The sequence below is a fragment of the Carcharodon carcharias genome, chromosome 10, assembly GCF_017639515.1.
Source record: "Carcharodon carcharias isolate sCarCar2 chromosome 10, sCarCar2.pri, whole genome shotgun sequence".
NCBI lineage: Eukaryota > Metazoa > Chordata > Chondrichthyes > Lamniformes > Lamnidae > Carcharodon > Carcharodon carcharias.
In genome coordinates, this window is record NC_054476.1 from 113,237,527 (window position 1) to 113,256,389 (window position 18,863).

General features: G+C 41.1%; 1 protein-coding gene across 1 annotated transcript in view; it reads right to left on the reverse strand.

Annotated features, from left to right (window-relative positions):
• The window catches only part of ube2g1a (ubiquitin-conjugating enzyme E2G 1a (UBC7 homolog, yeast)), an 89,710-nt gene that overhangs the window by 21,431 nt on the left and 49,416 nt on the right, over positions 1 to 18,863 (reverse strand). The window contains exon 2 of the mRNA XM_041197681.1: positions 7,287 to 7,389. Coding sequence (XP_041053615.1) covers positions 7,287 to 7,389 — 103 coding nt within the window. The remainder of the gene's footprint in view (positions 1 to 7,286; positions 7,390 to 18,863) is intronic.

The following is an 18,863-nucleotide window of genomic DNA, read 5'->3' on the forward strand; positions in this document are numbered from 1 at the left end:
GATTTCCCTATTCACTTAACCTATCAATATTTTTTGTACTATGACACTTCCACCTGTTTATAATACTGCCTTTGTATCATTGGCTAATTTGGTATGCAGCATTCTATCCCATCATCTAAATTATTAATACAGTGAATACAGAGTTTTGCAGGCCACCACTAGGCACATTCTCAAGGATAGCCACTTATTGTAAACTGATGAAAAGTTTAACCTGAAACATTAACTGTTTTACTTCCACAGATGCTGCTGGACCTGTTGAGTATTCCAAGCATTTTCTGTTTTTATTTTGGAAGATTATAGTTTGGACATCTACAATGTTTTCATCCGTATCTTTTAAAACCCTGGGATGGAAACACTCTGGTCCTGGGGATTTGTCACTATGCCATTCATTTCTCCATTACTGTTATCTTGCTTATTTTAATTTTGCTGCGTCCCTGTCCCAATAAGTTTTCTCTAGATGTCTAGCATGCTGACCTCTTCCTCTATGGTAAATACTGATGCAAAGTGGGCCCACATTGCTTCTGATCATCCTCTTTTTGCTAATAATTGTAAAGGCCATGTTGATTGACACCCCTTACAAGTTTCTGCTCATTCTCCTTTTTGTAGCTCTTACCATCTGCTTTGTCATCCTTAAACATTTTTCCTTTTGACCACAATCTCTGCTTTTTTAGTTTTACATAATCTCTTACCTCTTATCTGTCCATGGCTGTCTTTTTTGCAAAGTAGTACTCTCATCCTTCAGGGGTATAAACGGTTCTTTATCACAGTGAAGAAATACCTCCCACAGGTCCTGTTTTTTTGCCCATTAATAGATTTGTTCAATTTACTGTGGACGGTCTGTTTCATACTATTAAAGCCATCCTTACCCAAATCTAGAATCTTAGTACCTGTTTTGCATTTTTTTCCTTTCAAACACTACTTTGAATACAATCATATTATGATTGCTAGTAAAAAGTGCATGCACTATTAGACTTAACTAGACCTGACTTATGGCCTTGCAATACAACTGAACAGTTTGGTTTAAAACCAATTCTTACAGCAGCAAACTCCCGTTTTCCTTTAGAAAAGTTCATTACATTTAAAAATGAACACTTTGCAAGGCAGATGCTAACAAGTGTCACTGTAGAAAGTGTCACAAAATAGGTTTCATTCACAACTTGGTTGTAATAATAAGACGTCCAGCTCCAAACATTAGGTAGGAATCAAGCAAGTTGCCAAATCCCATAAAAGGGATTTTTCCTGCAGATACCAGATTGCAGAGCAAAGACCTAGGACTACCTCCTCCTGGCTCTCTAAATTGGGAAATGGGTAGGTTGCAACACAAAATCCAATTATAGCTGAATCAGAAGATCAGCAACCTTTAAGCGAGTGTAGCATCCTGCCATGATGACAGTTGCTAAATGCTACCTCCCCGAGGAAAATTAAGTGTATTTGAGGACCAGGATCTCAAACCGGAAACTAAGGTCAAGGTTTACCAGGCAACAGTGATCCCCGTGCTCCTACATGCTTTGAAGATGAGACAACCTACAGCAGGCACCTCCGAGAAGTATCACCAGCCGTGCCACTGTAAGATCCTCCAAATCTCGTGAAGCAACTGCTCTACTCGGAACTTGGTCGTGGCAGGAGGCTCCCAGGAAGACAATGGAAAGGCTTTAGGGACGTCCTCAAAAGCATCCCTGAAGAGGTCAAATATTCCCACCAACTCATGGAAGTCAAGGCCAGCCAAAGTAGAGAAGGCTTATTCAGGAAGGCACCAAACCCACTGAAAGCCTTCTTCGGGAACAAAGAGGCAAAGTCAAGGCATGGAGACAGCACACAAACCTCCCAACTCACCTACCAAGCAACACCTGCCCCACATGTGGCAGAGTCTGCAGATCACATCTCTGAATCCACTGAACTGCAATAGAAGCAATTCATACTCGATCCCAAGGGACTGCCCAAGAAGAAGAAATGCTACCTACAAAAGGTAGACTGTATTTGTTTCTGGCACTATTTTAAAGTGCCAAGTATAAAAAGGATAAACAAAATTTGACAAGTTTTAACCATCTAGCTTATAAGTCTCAGATGCTAAAAACAAAAAATCTGCAGATGCTGGAAATCCAAAATAAAAACAGAAATACCTGGAAAAACTCAGCAGGTCTGGCAGCATCAGCGGAGAAGAACAAAGTTGACGTTTCAAGTCCTCATGACCCTTCAACAGAACTAAGTAGAAATAGGAAAGTGGTGAAATATATTTCACACCTTTCCTATTTCTGCTTAGTTCTGTTGAAGGGTCATGAGGACTCAAAACGTCAACTTTGTTCTTCTCCGCCGATGCTGACAGACCTGCTGAGTTTTTCCAAGTCTCAGAACGCTGTTTGCAGTTCATGTTTGATAAGTCATCAGCAAAGTTAGTGATATCTGGACAAAACCATCTAAAATAATAATCCACAGAGAACTGATTTTGTTCAATGCTGAAGTGCAGCAAATTGTACAGCACCAACACAAAACTGATTACACTATGAGTCACTGCTTTGCATCACCAGGTTGATGCTGCATTCAAAACAATCCTCCAAAACAAGGATACTTGCCTCAGGAGTAACAGACCAACAGCTTATACCTGACTAAAGTGCTTTTAAATACATGAAAATGGTTTGCACCAGTCCAGATTTCCACCCCTGCCCACAGACTAGAAAATGCTCTAAATCAACGTAACAAAAGACTCAGTGACTGACTGAGGTGCATGATCCTTCTTTGCTGCTCTGCAGCTCTCAAATAATCACTACATCCTGTTGAGTGGGATTGTCCTTACCCATCTAATCAGGCAGAGAATAAATCACAATAACTTCTTTTCTCACTCCCACATATTTATCTCCAGAGTATCAAGAACCCTAAGACTTGTTTGTTGTCACATTTACGCTGATGGCAGCCCCCTGCACACCACCAGCACCTCTCTAAACTCCTCCAATGCCTCATCAAATAACCAGTTCTAATGGGCCACAATTTCCTTAATTAAATAGTGGGAAGACCAAAACCCCAAAAATATTGACTGGTTCCAGGCAAGTGTTGTCCCATATTTTATCCCCTCTCTCTCTCTGGACACTCTGGCTAAACCAGATCGTTTTCAACCCTAATGCCCTATTGGACCAAGAATCAGATATCTCCTCCATTACAGAGACTACTGACTTTTCATCTCCATAATATTGCCAGGTGCTGCCCCTGACTCATCTCATCTGCGGCTGAAATCTATGCTGTGGTTACCTCTACTTTTGGGAATGCTTTTGGGTGGCCTCCCACCTTCTATGGTTTAAACTTTAGTTCCTCCAGAGGTCATCTACCCATATCTTAATTAATGCATGCTCACCCATCAAACCTGCTCAAGGATCTATATTGGCTCCTGGTCCACAAACAGCTCAATTTTAATTCTTCATCTCATGTTCAAATTCCTCATGGTCACGCCCCATCCTCTTCTACACCCTCCATGACTATAGTCATCAAACTCTGGCCACAGGGTCCTTCACTTTTCTTGCCTTATTAGTAGCCATGCTTTCATTTATCTGGGCCGTGACTGTTCTCCCTAAGTCGTACCTTTCAGTCTTCTGATTCTGTCTTCTTTGGTTTGTATAAATTTTGTCTGATCAACCTTTGCGAATTGCTTCAAGGGATTTTCCTACATTAAAAAGATGCTATACAAAGTCACTGCTGTTGTTGTTACTGGTTTGATTGGCCTCCAGCTGGGTAGTAGCTGCTAGATGCTAAATTTGAAGCCAGTCAACGTTACGTACACCACACACACACATATACACAACACAGAATATAATACAACTTCTGCTTGTATTTCCACTCCTTGTGATTGGAAAAGTTGAACAATAAGAGAACATGCTATACACACAGCCCACATCCTGTGACAGTGCTTCACTACCAATTAATTACTTTTAAGTGCAGCCATGTCTGTTCATAAAAACACAGCAGTGAATGATAAAGTAATTTGTTTTTGGTGGAGTACGCCAAAGAAGAGTAATGGTAGGGACACCATGACCAACTGGACTCTTGCAGATTAGTGATAGCTGATTTGTAAAGTGCTTAGTCAGCCCCAACTGCTTTATTCTATCCAATTTGGAGAGCAATCTCTTTAGTTGTGGCAATGGAATTCCATATTTATAAAACAATCAAGTGAGAAGAAATGTTCAATGTAGTTTTCAATATGTATTAGCAGTAGGATACGCTGTTGTGAAAAATATCACAGTAAAATTGCACAGCATTTGAGGGATAAATTTCTACATACGTTCTGCAATTCATTCTGGAGTTTCAGCAGTGTGCTTTATTACATGCTCCTTTATCTAAATGTTCAGATTTTTTCTAACTTTTAAAGCCTTGGTAGATAAGTTGTGCCAGCTTCTGGAATGACAGTATGGGAACAAAAAGAAACCTGATGCAAGGAAAGTGTGAATCAATAGCAGAAAGGTATGAACTAAAGATACAAGTCAAGCACAAACAGAAGGGAACAAATTAAAATCAAGTATTTTCAAAAAATAATTTTGGCTGCCATCTTGGTTTCTCCATCAAACTGTAGTTTGGAATTGACAATTAGTTTGGCTAGAAAAAAAGTCAACCCTTAATAATATTTCCTGTGCTTCAAGTGTACATTTTCTATTAGAGACCTGTGCCTGTGAAAATCAGCACAACATAAAACATTGAAGTACAGCAAACAGCAGTGTAATTTTAACCCCTAGAATGAATGGGCTGAGGTAATGTGAGAAGTTGAAACCAAAATTAAAACCTGAACTGGCCATTTCAGGTTTAAACAGAGGTAAGGCCAGACGATCAATCCACACTCAGGAGGCTGGTCAGTCAATAAGAGCTCAAGGCGGTTGCATGCCTCATTTTTAAGGCTTTCTTCACCCGCCCGGTTCTCAAAATGCATTTTGGCCAAGGTTTCCTAGACCTTGGGAAACTAGACAGATAAAAGAACGGCTGGATCAAAAAGGCAAGTGCCTTTACAACTTGCTGTTCCTCCTGGCCCACAAGCAATGTTTCCTATAGACCCAACGTGCTTTCCTCTCTAATTGGTTGACTCCCACCACCACAATCCCTCCCTCAACAATAAAACACAATCCAATCTCCGATCTTTTGCTCACAGTCATATACAGCATAGGTGGCCATTCAGCCCATCAAATCTACGCTTGCTCTCTGTAAGGCAAACCAGTCAGTCCCATTCTCCTGCTTTACCTCAGTGGCCCTAATTTATTTCCTTCAAGCACCCTCCAATTTTCTTTTGAAATCATTGATCAACTCCTCTGCTCTTCTACTGCATCCATGTCACAGGCTTCCCTGCTAGGCAAAGATCTTTAAAAATTAGAATTGCTGGTAATTTCAGCAGGGCGAACCAACCCCATTTTCTGATCCATTCCGTCACAGCACAAGTGACCACTTGAATGATCAGCCTGTGTTTTGATCCCCGGCTCCTGCACTTAGAATTCTGCCAGACCATGTGCATTTGAGTTACTATTTTGGTTGCTAATTAAGGGTGCAACTAGACTGCAAGCTCAATGTCTGAAGTAATTCCTGGACTCAACCCAATTGGAGAGAAACCCTCTCGGGAGAAAGCAATCTCACCAATTAGACTCGTCATTCAGTAGAGTGTAAACCCAGTGCAGTATTAAACCAAGTTTATGAAGTACTCCAAGTCTAATGGACACTTAATCCCATTTAAGTATAGACTGCATGGATTCTCCCTTATCATTATGAACATTCACATTTCTAACTTCTGGGCAATAGTTCTGTCCATATCCAACCTTGCACAGAAGCTAGTTAAAAGCTCCAGCTAGGCTGCCAGAGCCTAAAAAGCCACAAACCAGTCTTCAATATAAAAGCACCACAAGATAGCAAATATACAGCATGTTAAGTAACGTACTGCAGAACTTGAATAGACATGCCCCAGAAATCTTACATCCTTAGATCAGAATTTGGCTGGACTGGTCATAGAACCTGATCTCAAGGTGCTGCAGAATTCTACAGGCCCCGATTATAATCCTTAGATTCTCCAGATTCCAAGAGCTGCTTCTATTGAGATTTGGGGCTGACACTCTACAGATCTCCAGCCCTTCCACCTCCATACCTTTCCTTTGATGGTTTACATTGCTGGCCAGTGTCATTAAGGTAACTCTTGTCAACGATAAAATGATGCATCTTTGCAACACAGTGATGATATTTACATCACAATGCATTCAAGTTGCCAACACGAAAAAAAGGAGGAACAGCAAAAAAGCAGCTGATTCAAATGCACAGCTTTTGTAAGGCTAGTTTACTAGAACTAAAGATATGGAAACAAATATTCCACTTCACTCATCTTCACTGGCTACGCAAGTATGAGGGATTGGGTTTAAAAAAAATCAGTCTTTGAGGGCAGAACAAAAAGTGTGAAAACAAAACCCAACATGAGAAAAATTAGAAGACAAAACCACAAAGCATTTCCTTTGGTGTCACAGCACCAGAGCCTTAGTTTTGATTCCATTTTAATATAATGTCACTACAATTTTTGTAAGATGCGTGTAACAAACATACCAGCACCACACTATTTTGTTACATAAATCATGTTTACCAATGAAAACTATTTGTACAGTAGCACTGCACCTTTAAATTCACAGGACCTTGCTTTATAGACACAATTTCACCCTCCCTGGGATGGAGAAGCCACAACTCTACCTTCCCACAAGCCAGCCTCAGGATCATGAAATAATCTAAAATTTTGCACAGTTCAATTCAGTGTATGGCATTAATTATAACATGAAAGCCATTTGTTCATCTCCTGAAGGAGTCAGCACTTGCAGTTTTACTACATCACTAGGTTGGTTTGCACATATTATTCTGAACAGTATAAGCAAGAAAAAGCTCCAATTTCTTTCTTCTCCTCAACCGCAAAATCACGATTTCCACATTAGCCATGTAGGGCATTTGGCCAGTTATTTTGTACAGTGGACCCACATCCACTAATTGGGCTTAAATGAGTGGTTTAACTCATTCCATGCAGCTTAGTGCAGAATTTCATTTCCTTAGGACTTGGCTGGGCTGGTACGGTTAAAGCATTGCTGAATCACTGGCTTGGTTACAATCAAAAGGAGGGGCAATTTTATTAAGAATCTGTTTAACCAGAATTCTGGTTAAAACTAAAGCATTTCAGAGTCACCCATTTTTTGTTTCTCCTTTGCAGACTTTGCAAACCGTTTTATTCAGCGTATTGCAGGACTCTAAAGATGAAGCAAAGCATAATCACCCACCCTGAAATAGGGCATAGGTGCAATACTTACTATAGTGTGTCAGGAGGGCCTATGATAAGTACTTCCCATCTGTATAGATCATTGTCATCGATCAACCCCGCTGAAAAACCATCAACAGGATTCTTGTTCAGCTCTAGAATGATAAGTATGGACAAAGTTACATTTCTAGCAATTTCTAATATTTCACATAAAATTGTGACAGAGCATTGTTCAAAAAGAACCACACCATCAGTTACCTTTCAGTTAGCCCTGCAGACAACACTATAAATCCAAAACAAAAACAAAAACAGAATTACCTGGAAAAACTCAGCAGGTCTGGCAGCATCGGCGGAGAAGAAAAGAGTTGACGTTTCGAGTCCTCATGACCCTTCGACAGAACTTGTGTTCGAGTCCAAGAAAGAGTTGAAATATAAGCTGGTTTAAGGTGTGTGTGTGTGGGGGGGGGCGGAGAGAGAGAGAGAAGTGGAGGGGGTTGGTGTGGTTGTAGGGACAAACAAACAGTGATAGAAGCAGATCATCAAAAGATGTCAACAACAATAAAACAAAAGAACACATAGGTGTTAAGTTAAAGTTGGTGATATTATCTAAATGAATGTGCTAATTAAGAATGTATGGTAGGGCGCTCAAGGTATAGCTCTAGTGGGGGTGGGGAGACCATAAAAGATGTAAAATAAATAAATAAATAATTTTTTTTTTCTTCTTTTTCTCTTTTTATAATGGAAATAGGTGGGAAAAGGAAAATCTATATAATTTTTTGGAAAAAAAAAAGGAAGGGGGAAACAGAAAGGGGGTGGGGATGGGGGAGGGAGCTCACGACCTAAAGTTGTTGAATTCAATATTCAGTCCGGATGGCTGTAAAGTGCCTAGTCGGAAGATGAGGTGTTGTTCCTCCAGTTTGTGTTGGGCTTCACTGGAACAATGCAGCAAGCCAAGGACAGACATGTGGGCAAGAGAGCAGGGTGGAGTGTTAAAATGGCAACGACAGGGAGGTTTGGGTCATTCTTGCAGACAGACCGCAGGTGTTCTGCAAAGCGGTCGCCCAGTTTATGTTTGGTCTCTCCAATGTAGAGGAGACCACATTGGGAGCAACGAATGCAGTAGACTAAGTTGGGGGAAATGCAAGTGAAATGCTGCTTCACTTGAAAGGAGTGTTTGGGTCCTTGGACGGTGAGGAGAGAGGAAGTGAAGGGGCAGGTATTGCATCTTTTGCGTGGGCATGGGGTGGTGCCATAGATGGGGGTTGAGGAGTAGGGGGTGATGGAGGAGTGGACCAGGGTGTCCCGGAGGGAGTGATCCCTACGGAATGCCGATAGGGGGGGGGTAAAGGGAAGATGTGTTTGGTGGTGGCATCATGCTGGAGTTGGCGGAAATGGCGGAGGATGATCCTTTGAATGCGGAGGCTGGTGGGGTGATAAGTGAGGACAAGGGGGACCCTATCGTGTTTCTGGGAGGGAGGAGAAGGCGTGAGGGTGGATGCGCGGGAGATGGGCCGGACACGGTTGAGGGTCCTGTCAACGACTGTGGGTGGAAAACCTCGATTAAGGAAGAAGGAGGACATGTCAGAGGAACTGTTTTTGAAGGTAGCATCATTGGAACAGATGCGACGGAGGCGAAGGAACTGAGAGAATGGGATGGAGTCCTTACAGGAAGCGGGGTGTGAGGAGCTGTAGTCAAGATAGCTGTGGGAGTCAGTGGGTTTGTAATGGATATTGGTGGACAGTCTATCACCAGAGATTGAGACAGAGAGGTCAAGGAAGGGAAGGGAAGTGTCAGAGATGGACCACGTGAAAATGATGGAGGGGTGGAGATTGGAAGCAAAATTAATAAATTTTTCCAAGTCCCGACGAGAGCACGAAGCGGCACCGAAGTAATCATCGGTGTACCGGAGAAAGAGTTGTGGAAGGGGGCCGGAGTAGGAATGGAACAAGGAATGTTCCACATACCCCATAAAGAGACAGGCATAGCTGGGGCCCATGCAGGTACCCATAGCCACACCTTTTATTTGGAGGAAGTGAGAGGAGTTGAAGGAGAAATTGTTCAGCGTGAGAACAAGTCCAGCCAGACGGAGGAGAGTAGTGGTGGATGGGGATTGTTCGGGCCTCTGTTCGAGGAAGAAGCTAAGGGCCCTCAGACCATCCTGGTGGGGGATGGAGGTGTAGAGGGATTGGACGTCCATGGTGAAGAGGAAGCGGTTGGGGCCAGGGAAATGGAAATTGTTGATGTGACGTAAGGTGTCAGAGGAATCATGGATGTAGGTGGGAAGGGACTGGACAAGGGGAGAGAGAAGGGAGTCAAGATAACGAGAAATGAGTTCTGTGGGGCAGGAGCAAGCTGAGACGATCGGTCTACCGGGGCAGTTCTGTTTGTGGATTTTGGGTAGGAGATAGAAGCGGGCCGTCCGAGGTTGGGCGACTATCAGGTTGGAAGCTGTGGGAGGGAGATCCCCAGAGGAGATGAGGTCAGTGACAGTCCTGGAAACAATGGCTTGATGTTCAGTGGTGGGGTCATGGTCCAGGGAGAGGTAGGAGGAAGTGTCTGCGAGTTGACGCTCAGCCTCCGCGAGGTAGAGGTCAGTGCGCCAGACAACAACAGCACCACCCTTGTCAGCGGGTTTGATGACAATGTCAGGGTTGGACCTGAGAGAACGGAGTGCAGTAAATTCAGAGAGAGACAGGTTAGAATGGGTGAGAGGAGCAGAGAAATTGAGATGACTAATGTCGCGCCGACAGTTCTCAATGAAAAGATCAAGAGAAGGTAAGAATCCAGAGGGAGGGGTCCAGGTGGAGGGAGAATATTGGAGATGGGTAAAAGCAGCATTTCACTTGCATTTCCCCCAACTTAGTCTACTGCTACTGCATTCGTTGCTCCCAATGTGGTCTCCTCTACACTGGAGAGACCAAACGTAAGCTGGGCGACCGCTTTGCAGAACACCTGCGGTCTGTCCGCAAGAATGACCCAAACCTCCCTGTCGCTTGCCATTTTAACACTCCACCCTGCTCTCTTGCCCACATGTCTGTCCTTGGCTTGCTGCATTGTTCCAGTCAAGCCCAACACAAACTGGAGGAACAACACCTCATCTTCCGACTAGGCACTTTACAGCCATCCGGACTGAATATTGAATTCAACAACTTTAGGTCGTGAGCACCCTCCCCCACCCCACCCCCTTTCTGTTTCCCGCTTCCTTTTCCTTTTTTTTCCAAAAAATTATATAGATTTTCCTTTTCCCACCTTTTTCCATTATAAAAAGAGAAAAAGGAAAAAAAAATATTTATTTATTTATTTTTTTACATCTTTTATGCTCTCCCCACCCCCACTAGAGCTATACCTTGAGTGCTCTACCATCCATTCTTAATTAGCACATTCGTTTAGATAATATCACCAACTTTAACACCTGTGTTCTTTTGTTTTATTGTTGTTGACATCTTTTGATGATCTGCTTCTATCACTGTTTGTTTGTCCCTACAACCACACCAACCCCCTCCACTTCTCCCTCTCTGCCCCCCACACACACACCTTAAACCAGCTTATATTTCAACTTTCTTGGACTCGAACTCAAGTTCTGTCGAAGGGTCATGAGGACTCGAAACGTCAACTCTTTTCTTCTCCGCCGATGCTGCCAGACCTGCTGAGTTTTTCCAGGTAATTCTGTTTTCGATTTCCAGCATCCGCAGTTTTTTTGTTTTTATCACTATAAATCAAAAGTCTATTCATGAAAACATGTGCAATATTGTTCTTTTGAAGTGTTCCTCTATGTTATCTTTAAATTGCAGTGATAACAATTATGGCATTGGAAAGGACAAGTATAATGAATTTGCAATTTAATGGCCAAGGTAAGCAGGAATGTGTTTTTCCTATATCCTGAGCCACAGTATAGACTGACTGGAAACTGCACCCCCAAGTGCAACACACAAAGCGTGGGAACAAATCATTAGGTCCCTTCCCCAACACCCTCAGACATTCTGCAATCATTTACATCATCGACTCACCCCTCAAGGAGAGGCTCCTTAGGATGGGCAACATGTTTAGGCATATTCCTGACCCCAAGGCAACAATCTAGAGACTAAAGAGCTCAATGTTCCTCAAAATCCCAGCTAAATAGCAATTTATTCTTTAACAGAAATTGTCCTCTTTTCAAAGAATTTTGTCAAGTTCTCTGCAGAAAATCCACACCCACTACACTTCAGCAGTTTGTTCCAGAAGGAACTTAAGCTTGGTCCAAAAGCTTTTGCTGGGGGAAATACAAACATTGAGACAACAAAAAAGATTGGATACAGTTCCAGTTGGCTAAGAGAGGAGAGAAAGCATGCAAAAAGTTCGCCAAGAAAAGTCAGCACAGATGAAACTGACTGCCTTCAAATTGTACACACATGCCATCATTCTCGCCGTTAAACATGATCCTTCTCAACCATGCTCTACCAAATAGTTTTACTTTGAAAACTTCAATCATGTCCCTTCCACACATACATTTCATTAAATTAAAATTACCAAATCAGCCTTGCTGTTGCACAGTAGCAGGACTTTTGGTTATCATTCTTGTCACTTCTTTGCACAGCCTGCAGAACCTAGGCAGCCTTCATGTGCATGGAACAAAACTAGGCACATTATTGCATTGTTGTCTAATATGCTCACTGCATGACTAATTGGCCACATACACATGGAAAATTAATTCTGTTCATTTTTAGAGCCATGCAAGACTCAGATGTGTTAAAAGTTACAGTGCTGGGTATGAGTATGGGTGTCACTCTCTAGCCCGCTATTTGTCATCAGTCCTGAATTAAGCAAGGAAGAATCAGCCACATTGCTATTAGACATGAATTACATATCAGTCCAACTGTGATTATGTTTATCGGAATATAATTTAGTTGTTGGGTATCTAGTGACTCAGAAGCTGAAGGGCCACTTGTTCAATCAAACAAGAAAAATATTCCACCCTTTGTTACTGTTATGGACAGGAGGGGGTCAGTTCAAACAGCACGGTTGTCCTCTTACCACCTGTCCATAAACAGAATGTGTTGTGAATTAGTTTTTAAGAATAAATGGTGGCATATTTTCCCAACCCCTTGGTTTTTGTGTGAACTAATTTTACTAATAATCCCACAGCAAACTCTAGTTAGGATTAACTCAGGTTAGTTTATCGTACACATTCAAAGCCAGTGAAAAGGAGAGTCCACAACTTCCCACTCTGCATTCACATAGTAACAAGAGGAAAGGAGGTTTACAAGGACCACAGAAAAACTGAATAATAGTTCATGAGTTCCAGAACCCAAAGTTAGAGTCCAATGAAGGAAGTCTTTCCTTCACGTGGTCGTTCGATGGTCAGTTGGCTAAAGGCCGGTAATGTAAGATTCACTTTTTCAGGTGGTGTTGATGTCAAGTAAGCACACAGGGATAGCGTCAGTTCTGTAGGCAAGGATACAAAATCTTCCAGTAGAGTCAGGTTAGATGAGCTGGTGGTCCATCCTGAACAGAGCTTGCTTCTGTGTGGCCTGCCAATTAGATGTTAAACAGCAGGCTGGCTGCACAGCTAAGAAAGGTAATATTAAACTGCTCAAAAGGCCAGTGTTGGGTCATGTGATCTTGCTTCGCCACAGTGACTTCAACAAAGGATGCTTATTCAGCGCTTGGAATTTGGCTTTGTTTTTGGGACTGATAACGCCTCAGCCACTATGGGTTGAAAGGGGTGCCATTCGTGTAGAGGGTCTGGTGTTTGGGAAGTTATTGTCTCAACAGGCCCACAGAATCTGCTAGCAAGGTTAGCATATCAAATGCAAATGGCAGCTCCCTTTGTAATTGGTACGTACAGCCCAGGTGGTCGGTTAGAAGCTCCTTAGCCACAGCAAGGTGAGACAGTCCCGAAACTAAGAGAACTCTTTTGTTCGGAAGGCCGCTGGGAGATAATTTCTAGACAGAGGGTCAACCATCTTGTCTTGGTTTAGCAGAAAAGTCCAGTTTAAAAATAAGAAATAGTAATAAGGATAAAATATGCAGGGTTGGGTTTCTGTTCAGTGTTGAAGGAACCCAACAGTTACCTTCTTTGTTCCTGTTCTAAATGGTGATGAATTTGAGAGATGTTCTGTGAAGTGCTGTGAGAGCTTGCTTTTACAAGGACAGCAGTCAAATTACTTGCAAAATTTTCTTGGGGAATCTAGTGACACAGCAGTTGCTAACTGAAAAAGTTGGTTTTATTTAGCTAGTAACTGGCAGTTTTTACAAAAAACAGTTGAGGTGTGTGAGTGACAAACAACATCGCATAGATACCAATTAGGGTGGAAATCTACAATTTTGGCAAGCTGGGATGATGCAGCAACATTCAAATGTGTTCTGTTATGATCTGTTAAACGATTTAAAGGAATAGGGTACTTTTGGCATAAAAGGAGATTATAGGAGGCTGGCCATGAGCCAAAGGTCTATTAAAATGTCCAGATGTGTTGGAAATGGCAGCCAAGAGCGCAGAAGCCAATACATGGTGATTTGGTAATTCTTTTCCCTCCCAGAGTCTCAGAATATACAATTCATTTAAATGAAGACAGTTCACTCCGTAAAAACTTATTTTTCACAACCCTTTGAAAAGTGTGTACAGCAGACTTGCTTTGCGGAACAGTTGGATTTATTCCCCTGGCTCTGACATTGTGTGTATTGGTCTTGATTGCTGATGGCTTGAAACCTCAACTCCATTTTTAAAATATTATGCATTTGTTTTACTAATATTTCATACATTTTATATCAGGTGACAAAGTTTGGCAAGTTACCAAAATTCTATTAGACAACATTGCTCTAATGCAAGCATATCAAAGTCTTACTTAGGCTAGTGCTCTTGGTATAAGACCAGATAGTCCTGGAAATACAACCGGAAATTCCATTTGCCTTCCCAGAGCTCTCTCATTTGGTTTGAGCATAAGGTCAACTTGATTTCCAAATAATTAACAAAATTAGGTGCTAGAGTATATAACCTTTACCATTCTTCTGCACTAGACATGTTTAAACAACCTAGTCTGATGCTTTAGCATTCAATTACATTCCCCTGTTAATAAATACATCAGCTTACAGGAAGAAAGCTCTGCCTCTTCACAAGGTTAGATCTTGTCACAATTCAGTGTCTCTTCAGCAAAGATCAGAATAGGGAAGAATAATTTAAACTGCTATTTGTTGGTACTGCAATGGTATGAGAATGAGCATAACATTGAGCAGAGTATTCAATATGGTTAGAAAATATCGTTACATTGGTCAGATAAGGTAATCTTAGAAGTTATTACTGTGAATATCATTTTCAAGTTGATAAACTAATGGTTTTTGCAGCAATGCAACATGGCTAGCAACTTACTTTCACCCAATTCTGGCAAGAAATTAACTTGCGCTGGAGGATGCGTTCCTCATCTTCACTGTGAAGCTGCACAAAGTTAGAATTTTGCTATCTAGGAACAACATTGGGATGGTCTGTACAGCCTAACCAAAGTAGATCAATTTAGAAACTAAACATTTAACAGATTGGAAAATTATCATCCTTTAACAACTAGAAGCAATTAGTTAATTTTCATGACTGATCACCAGACTTAACTGCAGAGCCTCCACACAAAAAACATACTTTAATCAGGAAATTGAGCCAAAAAAACAAAACTAGGCTGCATGCCTGAAAAAGTTAATCCTGCATCTGGTTAATGTTATTCTTGAAAAAAAAAGTCACTCATTGCCATTGCTTTCAAAATATGATTACATTCCTTCAGAGAGAGAGAGAGAGAGAGCACACGCAAGAGTTTGTGAGCATCTGATTGTCTTATTGCTGAAGGAGATTGCATGAGGGGCTTTTGTGAAAAATATTTAGGAGGAGTACACAGGTTTTGCAAGTTGTGCTGGCAGGCTAAACTAATTTTAATGTAACAGCTGGCTAGCCATGCCATGTTTTCAGTGCAATTGTTTCATTATCTCAGTCTACACCACAGCCAAATTACTTGCTGCATAAAGTGAAACTGGCAAATTTATCCTAAAATCAGATTAATCTTTTGCGAATTGCTTAAAACAAACATCTTTGTCATTGCCAGAAACCACCCTACTCCAAATGTAAACAAGTCACGTCCTTTCAATTTCAGGTGTCATAAATGTTACGTAATGCAAATTTGTTAGTAAACTTTGGAAGGGTGGGGCTGTTGGGAAGGAATTACTGTAATTTTCATATAGTAAATCACCCGATGTGACCACTGCTAGAGTTTCATTTGTTACAAAACCACACCACAATAACCCCCCCTTGCAGATATATTTTGTTTGATTCAAGTTAAAAATGTAGCATCAGTTTCTGTGGAGCTAAGAAACAAGGAACAGAAAATGTGGATTATTTATAGCCTATCTACTAGACCCACCCCCTGCCAACCCTCCCCCAAAAAAGCAGCTGAAGTGTCAGACAGAGAATAAGATCAGGATGTAACAAGAGTAATGCAGTAATCGTGAGGGACTTTAATCTTCATATAGACTGGACAAGCCAAATCTGCAGTAATAGTGTGGGGCACTAGCTCATGAAATGCATTCAAGTTAGTTTTCTAGATCAGCATGAAAAGAACCAACTAGGGAAGAGGCTATTTAGATCTAGTAACCACCTCCTTGACTGGAATGCGGGCGCCTATGTGGTCAAGCAGAATCACAAAGCATCAATGCAAAGCCGTTGAAAGTGTTCAACAAAGGGTTTTCAGGGTCATTCTTGGCCCTAATTCTATAGTTACTCAGAAGACTTACAGAATTGCATTTGAACTACATGAAAACAGGCACAATCAAATCTGTCGTTCTTGTGTGATATTGTTGCCAAACTTCATTACTATTACCTGAAAATAGATCTTAGTGGCTACCAGCTCAGAATTCAAAACTAACTAAATCAAGGTGTAAAATGACAGGAGTTAAGAATAGTCTAATCCCACATTGCATTTGCAAAATGAACAAACTCTAATGATTATCTTTGAACCTCAAAAATGCAAATACTGATGATAGGCATGTTATTCTACTATGTTCTACCTTTTGTATTTTGTTTGGAATGATTGATTGTAAAGCTTGTTTCATGGCCACACAGAAGTTGATTTTTAAATAAATAAATCTTTGAATTGAAACAGTTTGTGCAATGAGAAAAGTTTGCTAATAACTTGAAATAAAAGACGTGATGGGATGGGCGATGATGAATTTTATGTCCAGTTTGAGAGCAATTCAGTTAAGTCCAAAACTAGAGTCTTAAAACTAGGAGAAAGCAAACAAATGTAGCAACGAGGGATAAGTTGGCCATGGTAGATTGGGAAACTACACTAAAAAAGATATGATGCTAGATAGGCAAGGCAAGGGCAAACATTTGAAGAATTCATAATCTGCAATGATTATACAATCCCTTAAAGGAATAAAAAGTCCACATGAAAGGTGGCCCAAACATGGCCAGCAAGTTAAAGATAAGATAAGCTTAAAGGAAGAGAAGCTTACAACGCTACTAAAAAAGTTTAGTAAGCCTGAGGGTGGGGAGGATTTTAAAATTCAAAGGAAGACAGCAAAATAGAGAAAATAGGATACAAGAGGCAAGAGAAATCAGATTGCAAAAATTTCTATAGGTGTGTAAAGAGGAAAAGAATAAATGTGAGGCCCAGAGATAGAAGAAATTATAATGGAGAATAAAGAAGTGGCAAGCATTAAACAAATAATTTGTATCTGACTTCACAACGGACAACAAAAGATCCCAGGAATAATGGGGAACCAAGAATTCAAGGATATTAGTAAGGAGGTAGTAGTGGAGAAATTAATGGGACTTAAGGCTGACAAGTCCCCTGAAGATGATGACTTGAACCCTTGAAATACTGGATGCGATGGATTTTCTCTTGTAGAATATGGAGAATTTTCTTACAGTCCTCATTGACTGGAAGGTAGCAAACATAACCACTATTTAAGTAGTTTGGAAAAATCCTAGAATCTATTAGAGATATGATAACAGAGCACTTAGAAAAAGAAATGTTTTTTTGGAGTCACTGATTTATGAAAGGGAGATTGTGTGACAAACGAGTTTTGAAAATGTAACAACCATAGAGTAGATAAAGGGGAACCAGTGAATGTGGTGTATTTGGATTTTCAAAAAACATTTGATAGGGTGACACATAAGGTTATTAAACAAAGTTAGGGCTCAGTCACAGGATTACATTAACCAATCCTCAGTCCATGCCTAACAAAAATTATAGGAATAAAACTGGGTCATTTTTAACAAGCTGTAACTAGTGGGGTACCATAATGATCCTTGAGGTAGAACTATTTGCAATCTATATCAATGACTTAGAAAAGAGGACAAAGTTTTATGTATCCAAATTCGCTAGCAATGTTTGCTTATAGCTTATTTTCCCACCTATAAAGATGCAGCAAGGGGAAATAGACAGATTAAGTAGGCAAGAATATGGCAAATGGAATAAAATGTGGAGTGTGTGGAGTTATCCACTTCAGGAAAGGCAATTCTTTTTAAACATTGAGAGACTGAAATGTTGGTATTCAGAGGGACCTAAGTGTCCTTGTACACAAATCACAGAAAAATAACCTGCAGGTAAAGCAAGTAGAAAGCAAATCACATATCAGTTATGACATTAGGATTGGAGCATAAAGAGTAAAGAAATCTTACTAAATTATATAGCCTTGGCAAGACCACATGATGTATTATGTACAGTTCTGGTCTCCTTTCCCAAGGAAGGAGATGCTTACCCTAGAGGGATTGCAGAAGCTTCACTAGATTAGATTAGTTCCTGGAAAGAGGGAATTGTTTTGAGGAGACTATGCCTATGGCGTTTAGAGAAATGAAAGATGACTCAGGAGGTACAAGAGTCTGAAGGGACTTGACAGGGTGGTTGCTGAGAGGATGTTTCCCCTGACTGGAGAATCTAGAACATGGGGGTCCAATCTCAGAAGAATTATTTGAGAACTTGTGTAATTCTAACATACAGGGGTCTGGATGCTGAGTCATCGAATCAGAAATCAATAGCTATTTGGATATTAAGGGAATGGAGGGATGTAGGGATAGTGTAGGAAGGTGTTGCCGAAGTAGAAAAATCAGCACTGATCCTACTGAATGATGGAGCAGGCTTGAGGGGCTGAGTGGCCTACTTTTGCTCGGAATTCTTGTATTCATACCAGCAACACAAAGCTAAACTCATGACAAATTCCATCCAGCTTATTTTGCTCGTTAGTCAAATTGTAAACTTTCACGCAAATTTATGGTAAAACAGCAAACCAAGTCAGTCATGCAAAATTCTTCATTTCCTCTCTTCACCAAACCCTAGTCTACTAATTACAGATTCTTCAGAATATGACTGAAAGCTTTGCTATAAAATCGTGCGATTGCCATGGTCAGCAGGTAGCACTCTCAACCAAGTCAGACGGCTGTATGTTCAAGAGCCACTCAGTGACCTGAGCAGAGTCTAGAATAGGACTTCCCAAACTGGTATTGCGAGCTCTGCAGCAGTAATGGCTGCCGCAGAGCTCTGACTGAATATTTAACAACTGTGAGGCCCCTTTAAATCCTCACTGATTTTTAAAAATGGTGGGCATGGCCTAAATGGTCGATGCTTGAGGCTCGATTCCTGCTCCAGAAAGCCAACAGAAAAGGCAGGCTTTTTT